This window comes from Somniosus microcephalus, unplaced genomic scaffold (genome assembly GCF_052327205.1).
Source record: "Somniosus microcephalus isolate GS21.2 unplaced genomic scaffold, FLI_Smic_1.0 unresolved_chr1, whole genome shotgun sequence".
NCBI lineage: Eukaryota > Metazoa > Chordata > Chondrichthyes > Squaliformes > Somniosidae > Somniosus > Somniosus microcephalus.
The window spans coordinates 144674164-144692289 of record NW_028225179.1 but is presented as its reverse complement, the minus strand read 5'-3'; the positions used below and the strand labels follow the sequence as shown (position 1 = coordinate 144692289).

The window sequence follows — 18126 nt, the reverse complement described above, 5'->3', positions numbered from 1 at the left end:
TTGGAGATCCACCTCAGTCCTGTCAGTGGTGTTGAACAGGTAGCACCATAGAGAGTTCCACGGTGAAGGCAGCCCTCCCCTAAAGAGGCAGCGTACTATGAGAAATGCTGGTGACACTCAGCTTTAAGGAATAATTCACGAAAATGAACTTTAACAAAATATTTGGCTCTAAGCTTAAAGTGAACTAACTTTGAGGAAATAGAAATATCTTAATACGTCTGCAGACTGAATTACAACCCATGTATAAAATGGCGAGGTGACTGAAGCAGGCATTCCATCTTTTGGTGAGTGTTTTTCTTTATTTCATTTGGATAACAGTAAAAGACACCATTAGTCAGCTTCCCAATGTCAGGAATACTTTCACTCATTCATTATTTGCAAACCCCTTTATTTCATCCTTCTGAACTGATTGAACGATTGTCTGTAGTTTGTGAAAAATGGTAAGAAAACCCATGCCTGTATATAAGGTATAAGAAAGAGCTGATTATATATATTCAATGTTAAAGGGATCTTTAGTGGCATAGTGGTTAGCACTTTTGCATTACAGCACCAGGGACCCGGGTTCAAATCCGGCCTCGGGTGACTGTCTGTGTGGAGTTTGCACATTCTCCCCGTGTTTGTGTGGGTTTCCTCCGGGTGCTCCGGTTTCCTCCCACAGTCCAAAGATATGCGGGTTAGGTCGATTGGCTATGATAAATTGACCCTTAGTGTTAGGGGGATTAAATACGTGGGGTTACAGGGATAGGGTGGGTTATGTGTCGGTGCAGGCTCGATGGGCCTAAATGGCCTCTATCTGCACTGTGGGGTTTCTGTGATTCTGTGATTTTCCTCTTACGTGCAATATAACAGAACATTATTAGGACTTTCCATAGACTCTACTGGAGATCAATTTTAATCTAACCCGCCCATTGGGAACCTGACGGGATCGGGTGGAACACTGGTTTTACACCCCCCCCCAATCCCTACCGCCCGATTTTACTCTCCATTGAAGTCAATGTAGAGTGATATTCGACAGGATTCCACCCGATCCCCGCCCAGCCAGTTAGGTTAAAATTACACCCCTATTTCTCAATCGCTTGTGACTTTTCGTTGTTGCAATCTCTGGATTATTGACAAGGGGGCGATTGTGGGGAAATTCAATAGCAGAGGCCTGCGGCCGACTGCTGGTTTCTGCTCTGCTATAATCTCAATCGGGGACTTGGATTCTGCAGAGTCTCAGGCCGCACTGTTGCGGACTGTGAGTAAATCCTCCCTCGTTTATCCCTTTTCAGAACGAACTGCTAGGTTTTCTGAGAGTCATAGTCAGGTCATTTGGAGACGTTGCAAATGATCGATATCTCACATAGGAATGGCAAACAAGGAAGAAGCTCTTAAAATGTGTTGAACCTGCACAGTGGTGATATTATTCACCTGACACAACATAGCAAACTAATGCTGGCTGGAGCCACACACCACAATCATGGTATGTCAATCAATGTAAAGCAAAGTACCCCGCCACAATGCATAATACATAACTTTCAATCAACTAATAACTTTCAAAAGGGAATTGGGTAAATACGTGAAGGAGAAAAATTTGCAGGACAATGGGGGAGAAAGCCAGGGGAGTGGGTCTAATTGTATAGCTCTATCTAAGACCCAGCACAGGCACGATGAGCCGAATGGCCTCCTTCTGGGCTGTATCGTTTTATGATAGCCATTAACTGTGCCAAATATTAACATAATCCAGGTCGAACTATGTTAACTATCCACACTATTTTACACAATATTCTTAAAAACATTCTTGTATCACAACAGTATTATTGGAAAAAATATTGATTTTGCATTGAATTCTTTTCCCTAAAATCACACGGAGGTTAAGAAGCTTTGCTCGGTTATTTGCAGAAAGGCATCGAAGGTTTGCTGAGAAATGGAAATTTAGAGGAGGTGGAACGTAATCAAACAGTGCCCATAGCTGTCCCTTCACCCAGTTCATTTCTGTTCATTGTGTCAGCTGTGGCTCAGTGGGTAGCACACTCGCCTCTGGCGTCAAAAGGTTGTGGGTTCAAGTCCCACTCCAGAGACTCGTAGCACATAAATCAAGGCCGACACTCCAGTGCAGTGCTGAGGGAGCGCTGCACTGTTGGAGGTGCCATCATTTGATGAGACATTATAACTGAGGCCCTGTCTGCTCTCTCGGGTGGATGTAAAAGATCCCAAGGCACTATTTCGAAGAAGAGCAGGAGAGTTATCCCCAGTGTCCTGGCCAATATTTATCCCTCAACCAACAACAACAACTTGTATTTATATAGCGCCTTTAACGTAGTAAAACATCCCAAGGCGCTGCACAGGAGTATACATCACTGAAACAGATGATCTGGTCATTATCACATTGCTGTTTGTGGGAGCTTGCTGTGTGCAAATTGGCTGCCGCGTTTCCCACATTACAACAGTGACTACACTCCAAAAGTACTTCATTGGCTGTAAAGCGCTTTGAGACGTCCGGTGGTCATGAAGGTGCTATAGAAATGTAAGTCTTTCTTTCATTGTGTGAAAAATGCACCCTGTATGTAACATAATGATTAAAAATAACTAATCCTGAAATAAAAACATCAAATGCTGGAAACACTCAGCAGGTCAGGCAGCATCTGGGAGAGAGAAACAGAGTTAACGCTTCATGTCGATTACTCTTCATCAGAACTGGAAGATGTTAGAGATTTAACAGCTTTTAAGCAAGTACAGAGGCAGGGAAAGGGGGGGGGGGGGGAGGGGAGGAAAGAACAAAAGGGAAGGTCTGTGATAGGGTGACGGGCAGGAGAGATTAAATGACAGAAGGGATGATGGGGCAATAAAAGGGGGTGCTAATGGGACAAGTGAAGAAACAAATCATGGGTCTAGAGGAGGGGTATATGGTTACAGCAGAGGGGGAGGGAAGCATGGAAAATCTGGCTCCTGTGGCCCAGGGATATGACGCAGAAAGGTGGGTAGACCCCAGGTGTACGGCCCACCCCACCGGCCATTGGTAGGGGATCCCCACCCCAAGCACCACCTCCTCCACAACCAGTGGCTCTGGTGCAACCAGCCTGCATTACCAGCACCTGCTGTCAGAGAGAGAATGGGAGCGCTGGTTAAGATCCAAAGTTGTCAAACTCAATGTTCCTCTCTCTACAAATGCGGTGTGACTTGCTGAGTGTTTCAACCATGAACTGCTTTTATTTCAGATTTCCAGCATTCGCAGTATTTTCCTATCAATAAAAAAATCCTGTTCGTCCTGAATTGTTACTTTCCGAGGACAGATTTTCAGTGGTTCAGCATTTTTACCCCCATCATTGCGACCTGGACTGAAGTAAGGATAGAGCTTCTCATGGAATCTATCGGTGAAAGTGAAGATATGGGACATGTTATCCGAGTTAAAAAAGGACACCTTCCCTCCCTCATAATCCAGACAGACTCGAATCTTTCTTGGTTTCACCTTCAGATCCAAGTGTTTCCAAGTCTTGGTAGCAGCTCTGTACTGATTTCCATCTCTCAGTGCTATTACCCAGCATCCACTACCTGGATTCAGGTCAGTGACCTCTTTCCTGTTGATAGACTCTCGGGCCAGACCCAGGTCCCACTCAGTCTTTCCCCCCACAATCACCTCCCAGTGGTGTTTCCCTGATGTGAATCCCTCGCATGCCAGGACACAGAGACAAGGATTGAATCTTTCCGGGCAGTCGAAGAGTGGCTGCTGCCTTTTCATGGTGTGACTCACACTGGTGAGCTCCTCAGACAGGAGTAGATAAGGGTGAGCTGTACAAGGGTCCAAGGTCACCGGAGCTGGAGAAATGGATTAAAACAGAATGTATGTAAACAAGTCATCATCACTTGGCTAACTTGGTTATCAAATGAGTAGTAACATGAACAGTGAGGTGATGGGGCACAAAGGCAGAAACAAGGCAGTGCTACCATCACCTTCAGTTACATTGGATTCATTGACCTTCTGTGATTAGCTTGCGGTTTTCTAACATTGTTTCAGTGGCAGCTTTATATTTATTAAGGTTTGCAAAGATGGGGCTGAAAGGATTAGTGTTCAATTAATTCACGTATTTAAGTTCACCAGGTACGGTAGTGTAGTGGTCATGTTACTGGACTTATAATCCAGAGGCCGAGACTAATAATCCAGAGAACATGAGTACAAATCCCACTGTGGGCCGTTTGAGAATTTGAATTCAGTTTTAAAAATTTGATATTAAAAAGCGGGTATCAGTAAAAGTGACTATGAAGCTGTTGGACTGTCGTAAAAACCCAAATGGTTCACTAATGCCCTTTAGGGAAGGAAACCTGCTGTCCTCTTTACCCAGTCTGGCCTCCAGTCCCACACCAACATGGTTGACACTAAACTGCGCTTTGAGGTGGCCACTCAGTTGTATCAAAGTCAGGGCAACTGGGGATGGACAATAAATGGAGCATGCCACCGATGTCCACATCGTGAGAATGAATTACAAAAACACTGGGTAGAATTATCATTATTCATTAATATGTTTGACACATTAAATGAAAAGTATAATATTGAAACTTTTTAATTACTGCAATGCAGAACTGCAAACATGTATAAGGAGTTGTGAGGGAGAGTATGAGGGCATTTCCACATTTTGGAGGGGGCACATACCAATGTTAAAAGATTTAGAGGGAATAGGCCCTTTCATTCCCCCCCTCCCCGGTGGTTTGGCCTCTCATCTGATCTATGTGCAGGGTGTAAGCTGGATTTCACTTAGTCGCTGAAACACAGACCATTGAGTGGTGATAAACTCACCAAGCACTCTCCCACAAACTATCGATTGAACATTGTATTCTTTTCCCCAAAGGCCAACAAGAGGTAAGAATTTTTCTAGTCACCATATGCAACAGGATCTTAAATGCATTCACGAAAATCTTGTCTATTAAATATTTCTAGAATACCCAAGGCATAAATTTCAGATGAATGTGAAGGCCTTAGAGAGGATTATTCCAGGGATGAGGGACTTCAGTTACGTGGATAGACTGGAGAAGCTGGGGTTGTTCTCCTTAGAGCAGAGAAGGTTGAGAGGAGATTTGATAGAGGTGATCAAAACCATGAGGGGTGTAGATAGAGAGAAACTGTTACCATTGGCAGAAGGGTCAAGAACCAGAGGACACAGATTCAAGGTGATTGGCAAAAGATACAAAGGCAACATGAGGAACAACTTTTTTACGCAGCGAGTGGTTAGGATCTGGAATGCACTGCCTGAGAGGGTGGTGGAGGCAGACTCAATTGTGGCTTTCAAAAGGGAATTGGATAAGTACCTGAAAGAAAAATATTTGCAGAGCTACGGGGAAAGGGCGTGGGAGTGGGACTAGCTGAAATGCTCTTGCAGAGAGGTGGCACAGGCTTGATGGGCTGAATGGCCTCCTTCTGTGCTGTAACCATTCTATGATTCTATGAATGCATTGAGTATCTTACAGGTTAATTTCAGGATCACTGAAATGAAACATCTTCAGGGAAAATTTCCTTTGGTCACCGTGTACATTGACATAGAAAAACATAGGGGAAAGAAAAAATATGTTTACGATTTGGCAAAAGAACCAGACGGGGAGATGAGGAAAAATGTTTACACAGCGAGTTGTTGTGATCTGGACTGCACTGCCTGAAAGGGTGGTGGAAGCAGATTCAGCAGTAACTTTCAAAAGGTAATTGGATAAATTCTTGAAAAGGAAAGGTTATGGAGAAAGAGCAGGGGAATGGGACTAATTGGATCACTCTTTCAAAGAGCAGGCATGGGCACGATGAGCTAATTGGCCTCCTTCTGTGCTGTATGATTCTATGATTTGTCTAGAAATATCCCTGCTATAATTACAATGTTGCTGATACATAGAGACTAAAGGAAAACACCCATGTTTTGATGAATCTGGTCCAAGGGGACATTATTTATTCATTTCCTAGAAGTGAATGTTGTCAGTGTTAATGGCCAGCACCCATGTTCGTACGACATTCCTCTGGGTGTTGTTTTAATTTATTATAAAATGGTTAAATAATAAAGGAATGTCATAAAAATAATTTCATCGTTTATCTGCTGTGGCCAACAAGTGTTTCCAGAATCATACTGCACAAAAGGAGGCCATTCGGCCCATCGTGCCTGTGCCGGCTCTTTGAAAGAGCGATCCAATTAGTCCCATTCCCCGGCTCTTCCCCATAGCCCTGGAATTTTTCCTTTTTAAGTAGAGATACAATTCCCTTTTGAAAGTTACTATTGAATCTGCTTTGACCATCTGAAATGCATTCCAGATCATAACATATTCTAGGCTGATATATTCTTCCAGGGACCTTACTTAAAGAGACATGATCACAGTTATACTTTTAGAAGAGAATTGGTGAATTGAGCAATTGAAATATTCTCTCCTGCTCTTGGAGAGATCAGTCCAACGGACGATGCTGGGAAGAAAACATGGATCCCGTGTCACCCACCTGTGTTAATCACTGTCAACATCTTCTTCCAGATTCTGTACTGGAGTGATCCGGTGTACTTCCCTACATTCACCACAGGACAAGTCTTCGCTGGGGCTACCATGCTCCTTTTAGCTCTGCAATAAAAGATCAGTGGCGCATTATACCAGTTTTTGTCGGAATTGTGAACAAATTAAAAAGAAAATAAAGATTGACGGTAAGAGTTTAACCTGTAGCTTTTTTCTGTTTCTCGAAATTTCTGGAAGAAAAGAGAAAACACAGTAATTACTCTCCTTGCTTTTCAAATCTTCCGGTACCAACAACATTTAATTGATCCTGGAGTAGATTTCAGAGAAATACCAGAATTTTCTGATTTTAGACAAAAAAAAACACCTCTTTATCCAGTGTGTGAATTTCTTATTACTCAATACTGCTGAAAATGATGTTATTTTATAATGCAGCTCACTGGTTTACAATCCAGCATAAATTATCCAGTAAAAAATTTAATGTACTTTCTGATAGTCCCTGTAAAATAACCTGTTTAAGAGGACAGTGTGTGTTTCATATTTCCATGAAAATAGTAATAGATCTTTTCTTACTAATTTTCTCCACTCCCCTCCCTCTCTAACCCCTATCCTCTCCTCTCCTGAAGGCATTGCTTCCTCACTGGGCTATAGTTCCATGGGCAGCAGGAACCCTCTGGTACCTCAGCCTCATGGTCATCTGTCATGTGTGAGCCTAAAGAGTGAACGTCAGCTGGCTATTCAACTGTGAGTGTGGCACAACCATAGTGTGGCCAATCCTGGCCTCACCTGATGTGCACACATGCCATCCTTGCTAGACCTTCTTCGAACAGTGCCGTGGGATCTTTTATGCCCACCTGAGCGAGCCTTGGTTTAATGTCTCACCTGAAAGGCGGCACCTTCGACAGTGCGGCACTCCCTCAGTACTTTACTGAAGTGTCAGCCTGGATTATGTGCTTGTGTTTCTGGAGTGGGACTTGAACCCACGACCTTCTGACCCAGTGCTACGCACTGAGCCATGGTTGACACATGTCCGGTTCTGTTGTGTGCACTAGTTCAAGGGATTTCTGGAAAGAATTGGAAAAACCCAGGAAAGAAAACCACTGATTGGGTAAGTACCTACTCTTAGAAATATGATATTGTCCTCTTCACTTAGCTCTTGCTGAATTTCCCGAATGATGGCTGAAAGCGATGAGATTTCTTCGGTTATCTTCTCGATTTTCCCCTTCACCGCCTGACTCTTTTTCTTCCTTTCTTGTTTCAGTCTTTGCAAAACACTCTTCTCTTCCTTGCGAAGAAACTGGTGAAGTTCCTCAAATTTTTCCATAACTTGCTGCTCTGCCTTGTTAGTTCGCTCCTGTGGGGGAAGAAACATTCAAACGACAAGATTAATAATATATAAGGTTGGAAGAGAATTGTTACGTGTGTTTCGAGTCCCGATTCTTGATGTATGTATGTTTAGGATAACCTTCCTCTAAATGCAGAGTAAATTATGGGAATGGAATATAAGAGTGAATTCATACTGCACCGTTAGCAACACTGCCAAGTAGTTTCTGACACTGATGCTGCAGAATGATCTAGAATCAGGGCAGGACCTAACGAAAGACAGATGTGCAGTAAGACTCCTATAAAGTGGGTCGTCTCAAGTCATTGGGTTTGGCATTGCAATAAATGTAACTCCAGTGGATCCTCAAACCAGGCATTACAAGTTCTCAGTAAGGGACGGGATCTCTAGGCATTTTGGGCACTTTTTAAACCGACCTGCAGTTCATTTAAAGAAAGATCTTGCAGTCATATAGCGCATTTCATGACTTCAGGATATCCCAAAGCGCTTTACAGCCAATGAAGTACTTTTGAAGTGGCGTCACTGTTGTAATATGGGAAATGCGGCAGCCAATTTGCGCCCAGCAAGCCCCCACAAACAGCAATGAGATGATGACCAGATCATCTGTTTTAGTGATGTTGGTTGAGTAATAAATATTGGCCAGGACACCAGGCCAGAACTCCCCTGCTCGTCTTCGAAATAGTGCCGTGGGATCTTTTACGTCCACCTGGGAGAGCAGACGGGGCCTCGGTTTAACGTCTCAACTGAAAGACGGCACCTCCGACAGCGCAGCATTCCCTCACTGGGAATGTCAGCCTAGATTTTGTGCTCAAGTCTGTGGAGTGGGACTTGTACACACAACCTTCTGACTGAGAGGTGAGAGTGTTACCACTGAGCTACGGTAAACGTTTAGCAAGCGCAGACTCTGCCCCGTACTCTCAAAACATTATGGGGGGAATAATTGGCTTACACCCCATTTTTAGCACCCCTGCGCCCGAAATTGAATGGTAGCGCCCCAAGCAGGTGTGGTGCTACTGGAAGTGCTCCCCCTCCCTCTTGGGGGCGCTCTCTTTGAATATCGCGGCAATACGTGCAGCAGCGCCACACGCATCGGCACATAGCGCCGCGGTACTGCCACCCTCCCTCCCCTGATTAAAGGGGGGGGGCCTAGCGCAGCACGCACCAGGGCCCTGCTGGAGCACCAGGGAGCGGGGTGCTGGCAAAAGAGCCCGACACTCAAGAGGAGCGCCCGGCTGACCGATCGCGGCCGGCACCCCGCGGGAGGAGGCGAGAGGGGGCAGGTGCTGGCAGGCGGCCCAAATAAAAATGGCCACCTGGCACCTACCCTTTAATTTGCGCTGCCCTGGCCGCAAAATTGCCACCCTGACCCTGTCGGACATAGCGTCCGGTGGTAGGTCAGGGAGCGCGAGCCAAGTTTGTGGCCGGGGCGTGAGCAGGGCGTTACGCACAGCAATGACGTCATCAGCGGAGTCGCAGCACCACGGGACGCTACCAGCTACCGTCGCCACTAATCTCCTGCTGAATTTCGCGGGAGGCGTTAGCGGCACCGTGCTCAGGTGCTAACAGGAGGCGCAAAGCAACCACATTTTTCCCCCTTTAACTGATAAGTGGTGAAAAAGGAGGTCTGCAAGTACTTTAACCACACATGCACCAAGCTATCTCTGGGCGGAGTCTCAGAGAGTCTTAAGCAGCTGCTTCCTGTGGGGCCCCTGATGCAGCTATTGCCAGCAGCTGCAGTATGGATGCAGAATTAGTTATCCCAAAGGGGAGATGAAGTCAAACTGATAGCTCAGTTACTTTTGCATTTAAAACAAAGGGAAAATGTTCTTACAAAGTACTTACAGCACAGAAACTGGCCATTCGGCCAAACAGGTCTGTGCCAGTGTTCATGCTCCACACGAGCCTCCTCCCACCTTACTTCATCTCACCCCATCAATATATCCTTCTATTCATTTCTCCCTCCTGTACTTATCTAGCTTCCCCTTAAATGTATCTATTCTAGTCGCCTCAACCACTCCTTCTGGTAGCGAGTTCCACATTCTCACCACTCTCTGCGTAAAGAAGTTTCTTCAGAAATCCCTATTGGATTTATTAGTGAATATCTTATATTTATGGACATTCTAAATGAACAGCTTGGACTAAGTTTGTTAAGCTATGGTTTGGCTTTGGTAAAGGGGGTTGGATATTTTAATAAGAGTTTAAAGCATTACATTTAAAGTATATTAAATAAATTATATTAAACTTACCTTAATGTGGGCTAATGTTGTCTCATAGTTCCTTTTTGAAGTATTGTATTCCTTCTTCTTGTTCTGGAGGGGTTTCAGTAAAGTTTCCAGTAGTTCCTGAAGAGAATGTGACATATCCGTTAATTATTAACCATTTGTGGTGACATCATGTCATTTATAAACTGAATGTAAGTCTGCAAATTATTGTTAGCAATGCGAACACATCACCTTCGTATGTCATTCATCTGTTTGCTGTTGTAACAAAGGTGTTTAATGTGTTTATTTTAAATCGGTTTAACTAGGTTTTCAATAGGTTAACAGTGCCAGCCATGGCTCAGTGGGTAGCACTCTTGCTCTTTGAGTCAGAAGGTTGTGGGTTCAAGTCCCACTCCAGAGACTTGAACACAAAAATCTAGGCTGACACTCCAATGCAGTGCTGAGGGAGTGCTGCACTGTCTGAGGTACTGTTTTTTTGGATGAGAGTTGAAGCCCATGGAATAAAAGGGAGAGTGGCAGCATGGATATGAAATTGGCTCAGTGACAGGAAACAGAGAGTGGTGGTGAACAGTTGTTTTTCGGACTGGAGGAAGGTATACAGTGGTGTTCGCCAGGGGTCGGTACTAGGACCACTGCTTTTCTTGATATATATTAATGACTTGCACTTGGGTGTAAAGGGCACAATTTCAAAATCTGCAGCCGACACAAAATGTGGAAGTATCGTGAACAGTGAAGAGGATAGTGATAGACTTCAAGAGGACATAGACAGGCTGGTGAAATGGGCGGACACCTGGCAGATGAAACTTAACACAGAAAAGTGTCAGCTGTGGCTCAGTTGGTAGCACACTCACCTCGGAGTCAGAAGTTTGTGGGTTCAAGTCTCACTCCAGGGACTTGAGCACATAAAGCTCAGCTGACACGTTAAACCGAGGCCCCGTCTGCTCTCTCAGGTTTTCGTAAAAGATCCCATGGCACCATTTCAAAGAAGAGCAGGGGAGTTCTCCCCGGTGTCCTGGCCAATATTTATCCCTCAACCAACAGAACAAAAACAGATTATCTGGTCATCATCATTGCTGTTTGTGGGACCCACATTACAACAGTGACTCCACTTCAAAAGTACTTCATTGGCTGTAAAGCGCTTTGAGACGTCCGGTGATCGTGAAAGGCGCTATATAAATGCAAGTCTTTCTTTTCTTTAAAAGTGCAAAGTGATACATTTTGTTAGGAAGAACGAGGAGAGGCAATATAAACTAACGGGTACAATTCTAAAGGAGGTGCATGAACGGAGAGACCTGGGGGTATATGTGCACAAATCATTGAAGGTGGCAGGGCAGGTTGAGAAAGCAGTTAATAAAGCATACAGGATCCTGGGCTTCATAAATAGAGGCATAGAGTGCAAAAGGAAGGGAGTTATGATGACCCTTTATAAAACACTGGTTCGCCCTCAACTGGAGTATTGTGTCCAATTCTGCGCACCGCACTTTAGAAAGGATGTGAAGGCCTTAGAGAGGGTGCAGACAAGATTTACGAGAATGATTCCAGGGATGAGGGACTTCATTACGCGGATAGATGAGAGAAGCTGGGGTTGTTCTCCTTAGAGCAGAGAAGGTTGAAAGGAGATCAAAATCATGAGGGGTCTAGACAGAGCAGATAGAGAGAAATGTTCCCATTGCAGAATAGGATTACATAGTGAAGTAAGATTTAAAAATGAGCGTAACAGGGCACGTTTAGTAGAACGCAATTGCGCAGCAAAATGTTTAAAGATGAAATGTACTAATTACTCGTATGTTTAATTGCAGAAATGACCATACCAGTTTAGAGAGATGAAACTTACAAAAAGAGACAATGGCATAACCCTTTTCTGGAAAAACGAAACTTAGTAGTGGTCAAGAGAGAGAGGGTCTCGTTTCTCAGAAATCACATGACCTGATGACTCATTTCCAAGAAATCAGAGGGGCCACAGGCCCATACAGTGAAAAGTGAAACTTATGTTATTGGTTACCTTGTAGAAGTTAGGCACACCTAATTAGTGATTAATGTATAGACTTTTAAATCGATTGGACCTCTGGAGTAGGAGGTCTCGGAATATGTGTATAACTGTGTAAACCTCAAGAGATTCGGTGGAGTTGGAGCCTTGTGTTGGGACGCAAGAGCCATAGCTCCCCAGGCCTGAATAAACCGTTTTTACTTCAATTGGGTCTGTCTTTCTTACAACAAGCCAGTGTTGTCGACTGTGTATATCACTCAGTCCACACTTTGGGGGCTTACATCAATAGGATATACGGCACAGAAACAGGCCATTTGGCACAATAAGTCCATGTCGGCGTTTATGCTCCACCCGAGCCTCCTCCCGTCTTTCCTCATCTAAATCTATCAGCATAACCCTCTATTCCCTTCTCCCTCATATGCTTGTCTAGCCTCCCCTTAAATGCATCGATACTATTCGCTTCAACCACTCCCTGTGGCAGCGAGTTCCACATTCTCACCACTCTTTGGGTAAAGCAGTTTTTTCTGAATTGCCTATTGGATTTTTTGGTGAATATCTTATATTGATGGCCTCTAGTTATTCTCTTCCCCAAAAGCAGAAACATTCTCTCTGTATCCACTCTATCAAAACCTTTCATCATTTTAAAGACCTCTATTAGGTCACCCCTCAACTTTCTTTTTCAAGAGAAAAGAGACCCAGCCTGTTCATCCTTTCCTGATATGTATACCCTCACATTTCAGGTATCATCCTTGTAAATCATCTCTGCACCCTCTCCTTTTTATAATAAGTTGACCAGAACTGTACGCAGTACTCTAAGCATGGTCTAACCAAGGTTCGATACAGGTTTAGCATAACTTCACTACTTTTCAGTTCTATCTCTCTAGAAATAAACCCTAGTGCTTGGTTTGCTTTTTTTATGGCCTTGCTAACCTGTGTCGCAACTTTTAGTGATTTGTGTATTTGTACTCCGAGATCCCTTTGTTCTTCTACCCCACCTAGACTCGCACCCTCCAAGTAATAAGTGACCTCCCTATTCTTCCGACCAAAATGTAATACCTCACATTTATCTGTGTTGAACTTCATTTGCCAATTATATGCCCATTCTGCAAGTTTATTAATGTCCTCCTGTAATTTATTGCAGTCCTCCTCAGTATTGACTAACCCCCTTATTTGGTATCATCTGCAAATTTAGAAATTATGGGGGAGAATTTAACTCAGGAGCCAGGAAGGAGGCGGGACTACAACTTTCGGGGTTGTAGTCCCGCCTCTATCGAGATGCAGCCAATCCACGCAATTTTAACTTGATTGACCTTGTTGAGCCCGCCCAGCGGGCTCAGCAGGCCAATTAAGGGCCATCCGGCAACAGGTGATGTCACAAACTGAAATTTCATCTGTCAAGACGTTTTGACAGATGAAATATCAGCGTTTCACAGCTGTTTGAAGCTGTCAAACACTGACAGTCTTACTTCTAACCTGAGTCCTTCTACACAGACTCAGTTAGAAATCTCTCCTGCACAGAAAGCTGCAAGCTTTCACTTTTGACAGTTCGCAGCCAATCTGCTTTCTGTGCCGGTGAGATGAGGGACTCCCGGAACTTAAAGGAAGGAAGGCTGAAAAGGTAAAAGGTATGTGAAACTTATTTAATCACTTTAGACATACCAAACACACTTACCTTTGCACTCATCACTCACCTGAACACCGACATCTCGACCCCTCCAAGTCCTTCAACCCGACGGCCCGACTCCTCTAACTTGGTGTGGTTTGGAGCCATCGGGAATCCCACACTTCAACATCAAAAATAGGGATTAGGCTAAAAACTGCCTGTTAACAGGCAGTTGATTGGCACTAATCCCTTCCCGCCTTGGGTAGGCGGGTCCCAGTGCAGGGCGGGTACCCGCCTCCTCTGAAACTGGCATGGAGGCGGGTTTGGGTGCGGGAAGGGGTCAGGACCCCTAATTTCAGGATTTTAACCCCCCGCACGCCTCCAAGCCCGACTCCACGGCTCAGTAAAAATCGAGCCCTATGTTTTTGATTCCAAAGTCTAAATCGTTAATATAAATTGTGAACAACAGTGGTCCCAGCATTGATCTTTGTGGAACGCCACTACCCACCTTCTGCCACTGAATAGCTACCTTTTACCCCTACTCTCTGCTTTCTGTCTTGAAGCCAGCTAGCTATCCATTCTGCTACTTGTCCCCTGACTCCACATTTTCTGACCTTGTTCATCAGTCTATTATGGGGTACCTTATCGAAGGCCTTTTGAAAATCTAGAAAAATTACATCTATTGCATTACCATTGTCTACTCTCCCTGTTACCTCTTCCAAAAATTCAATGAGATTGGTCAAGCAAGACTTTCCCTTTTGAAATCCACGCTGACTATTCATTACTATGTTTTTGGTTTCTAGATGTTCTTCTATTTTTTCCTTTAGTAGGGATTCCATTATTTTTCCTACCACCGATGTTAAGCTGACTGGTCTATAATTCCCTGGACATGTTCTATCCCCCTTCTTAAATATAGGTATTATTACGTTAGCTATCTACCAATCCTCTGACACCACACCTTTTTCTAACAAATTATTAAATATGTGTAGTAATGCCTCTGCTATCTCTTCCCTACATTCTTTTAAAATGCGTGGATGCAATCCATCCAGACCAGGGATTTTATCCTCTTTGAATTTGATTAGTTTATTTAATATATCCCCTCTTTTTATTTTAAATGCACTTATCTCATTACTAATCTCATCATCCAATGTCATGTCCAACTGTTCTATCTCCCTGGTAAATACTGAAGCAAAATAATTATTTAATATTTCTGCCATCTCTCTATCGTTACCTGTGGTATTATCCTATCTATCCCTTAATGGCCTTATTCCCATCCCAAACTTTGTTTTCTTATTGATGTGCCTGTAAAGTATTTTATTATTGTTTTATGTTCCTTGATAATTTAATTTCATAGTTCCTCTTTGCATTTCTAATTGCATTTTTTGATTTCTCTCCTAATCTCTTCATATTCTCCCTTATCATGCACTCCCCTGCTGATTATGTACTTAATGTATGCCTCTTTCCTTACCCTCAATTGTTCCCTTATGGCTTTATTAATCCATGGAGTCTCATTCGTGTTTAATTTGTTCTTTCCTTTTAGCGGAATATATTGTTCCTGCACTCTGTTGAGCACCATTTTAAATGTTTCCCATTGCTGTTCTATATGTGTAGAGCCGGAAGATGTAGGTGAGGTTTTAAATGAATATTTTGCATCTGTGTTAACTATGGAGAAGGACGATGTAGGCATAGAAATCAGGCAGGGGGATGGTGATATACTTAGTATTGAGAGGGAGGAGGTACTAGCGGTTTTAGCGGGCTTAAAAGTGGATAAATCCCCAAGCCCAGACGAGATGTATCCCAGGCTGCTGTGTGAGGCAAGGGGATTGCAGGGGCTCTGACACAAATTTTCAGAACCTCTCTGGCCACAGGGGAGGTGCCAGAGGACTGGAGGACAGCTAACGTAGTACCATTGTTCAAGAAGGGTATTAGGGATAAACCAGGGAATTACAGGCCAGTGAGCCTAACATCAGTGGTAGGGAAATTATTGGAAAAAATTCTGAGGGACAGAATTAGTCTCCACTTGGAGAGGCAAGGATTAATCAAGGATAGTCAGCATGGCTTTGTCAGGGGGAGATCATGTCTAACAATTTGATTGAATTTTTCGTGGGAGTGACTAGGTGTGTGGATGAGGGTAGTGCAGTTGATGTAGTCTACATGGACTTCATTAAGGCTTTTGAGAAAGTCCCACATGGGAGACTGGTCAAGAAGGTAAAAGCTCATGGGATTCAGGGCAATTTGGCACAATGGATCCAAAATTGGCTTAGTGGCAGGTGGCAGAGGGTGATGGTCGAAGGTTGTTTTTGTGACTGGAAGCCTGTGTCCAGTGGTGTACCGCAGGGATCAGTGCTGGGTCCCTTGCTGTTTGTAGTGTACATTAATGATTTAGATATGAATGTAGGAGGTATGATCAGTAAGTTCGCAGATGACACGAAAATTGGTGGAGTGGTAAATAGCGAGGAGGGAATCCTCAGGCTACAGGACGATATAGATGGGTTGGTCAGATGGGCAGAACAGTGGCAAATGGAATTTAACCCTGAAATGTGTGATTTTGGGAGGACTAACAAGGCAAGGGAATACACAATGAATGGTAGGACCCTAGGAAAGACAGAGGATCAGAGGGACCTTGGTGTGCATGTACATAGATCCCTGAAGGCAGCAGGACAGGTAGATAAGGTGGTTAAAAAGGCAAAAGGGGTACTTGCCTTCATTAGCTGAGGCATAGAATATAAGAGCAGGGAGGTTATGATGGAGCTGTACAAAACGCTAGTTAGGCCACAGCTGGAATACTGTGTGCAGTTCTGGTCGCCACACATAGGAAGGATGTGATTGCATTGGAGAGGGTGCAGAGGAGGTTCACCAGGATGTTGCCTGGGCTGAAGCGCTTCAGCTATGAAGAGAGACTGGACAGGCTGGGGTTGTTTTCCTTAGAGCAGAGAAGGCTGACGGGGGAGCTGATTGAGGTGTACAAAATTATGAGGGGCATAGATAGGGTAGATAGAAAGGAACTTTTCCCCTTAGTAGAGGGGTCAATAACCAGGGGGCATAGTTTCAAGGTAAGGGGCAGGAGGTTTAGAGGGGATTTGAGGAAAATCTTTTTCACCCAGAGGGTGATTGGAATCTGGAATTCACTTCCTGAAAGGGTGGTGGAGGCAGGAACCCTCACAACATTCAAGAAGCATTTATGTGAGCACTTGAAACACCATAGCATACAAGGCTACGGACCAAGTGCTGGAAAATGGGATTAGAATAGACAGGGCTTGATGGCCGGTGCAGACACGATGGGCCGAAGGGCCTCTTTCTGTGCTGTATAACTCTATGACTATTGTAATGAAATCTGCTTGTCTTGATCCTGTATTCGTTTTGCACTCGTGTATATTACCCTCCCCCACACGGTGTATAGTTTCACTTCCTCTTCCCTAACTAACTTGGAAGGTTCCAGGTCTTGGCTCTTGGCTCCGCCCCTGACTTCTCTTACTTAAAGATCCCAGGATCTGTATGACTCATTCCTGTGAGCCAGTCAGTGTGTTGAGATGTTCGCTCTGATCTTAGTGATTAAAAGCCAACTTGTTAAAGTCTATAACTTCTAGTTTGGTGGTTATTGAAGGCACATCAATTTTAATCACTAAAGAATACTAGGATGGATCGACTCCTAAAACCAGAGCGTCTGGACTTGGATCCACATTCTGCTGAAGCATCAAATCAATTTGGACACTGGCTCAAATGCTTCGAACTGTTCACGAGGGCCTCATCCGCTAGCGAGGTAGATAAACTGAGTCTACTGACTACTCGCGTTAATCATCGGATTTATTCGTTCATCCGGGACGCCACCTCTTACACGGAGGCCATCACTATCCTGAAGGCCCAATACCAGAGGCCAGTAAACGAAGTGTACGCCAGACATCTGCTGGCTACACGCAGGCAGTGACCTGAGGAATCAATGGACGATTTCTTACAGGGCCTAAAGGACTTGGTCCGGGACTGTAACTGCAAGGCCGTGACGGCCAACGTGTACTCTGACGAATTGGTCCGCGATTCCTTCATCACGGGCCTCAAATCGAATTATATCCGGCAGAGACTGCTGGAGAAGGAGGTCCTGGACTTAAAAAAGGCAGTGGCCACTGCGCGATCGCTGGACGTGGCCCAGGAAAACTCTGACTCTTATTCTTCCGGCCATGCGGCCCTCACCGCCTCGTGCGCACCGAGCGGGCCGCCATCTTGGAATCAGCCATCTTCCCCATCCAGGTCTCAGACCAGCTCTACACCGCTGGAGTCCCCACACAGAAGTTCACCCAGGAGTCCTACTACAGCGGCAATGTCTCGAGGCCCGAAATGCTACTTCTGCGGCCAGGCCAAGCACCCCAGACAACAATGCCCAGCGAAGGACGCTACATGCTTCAAATGTAAGAAAAAGGGGCATTTTAGCAAAATCTGCAGGGGGAATCCGATTTCCAACTCCGTCACCACCTCGTGCGTGCCGTGCGGGCCGCCATCTTGGGATCCGCCATCTTTTCCCGACTCAACGGCCGCC

General features: G+C 44.6%; 1 protein-coding gene across 1 annotated transcript in view; it reads right to left on the bottom strand.

Annotated features, from left to right (window-relative positions):
* Positions 1–287: 287 nt before the first annotated feature.
* Positions 288–18126, bottom strand: part of LOC147096185 (zinc-binding protein A33-like) — a 28552-nt gene continuing 10713 nt past the window's right edge. The window contains exons 2-6 of the mRNA XM_085975058.1: positions 10033–10128; positions 7565–7798; positions 6649–6677; positions 6440–6555; positions 288–3795 (exon numbers count right to left, since the gene is read on the bottom strand). Of these exons, the coding sequence (XP_085831184.1) occupies positions 3194–3795; positions 6440–6555; positions 6649–6677; positions 7565–7798; positions 10033–10128 (1077 nt within the window). The 3' untranslated portion in view covers positions 288–3193. The remainder of the gene's footprint in view (positions 3796–6439; positions 6556–6648; positions 6678–7564; positions 7799–10032; positions 10129–18126) is intronic.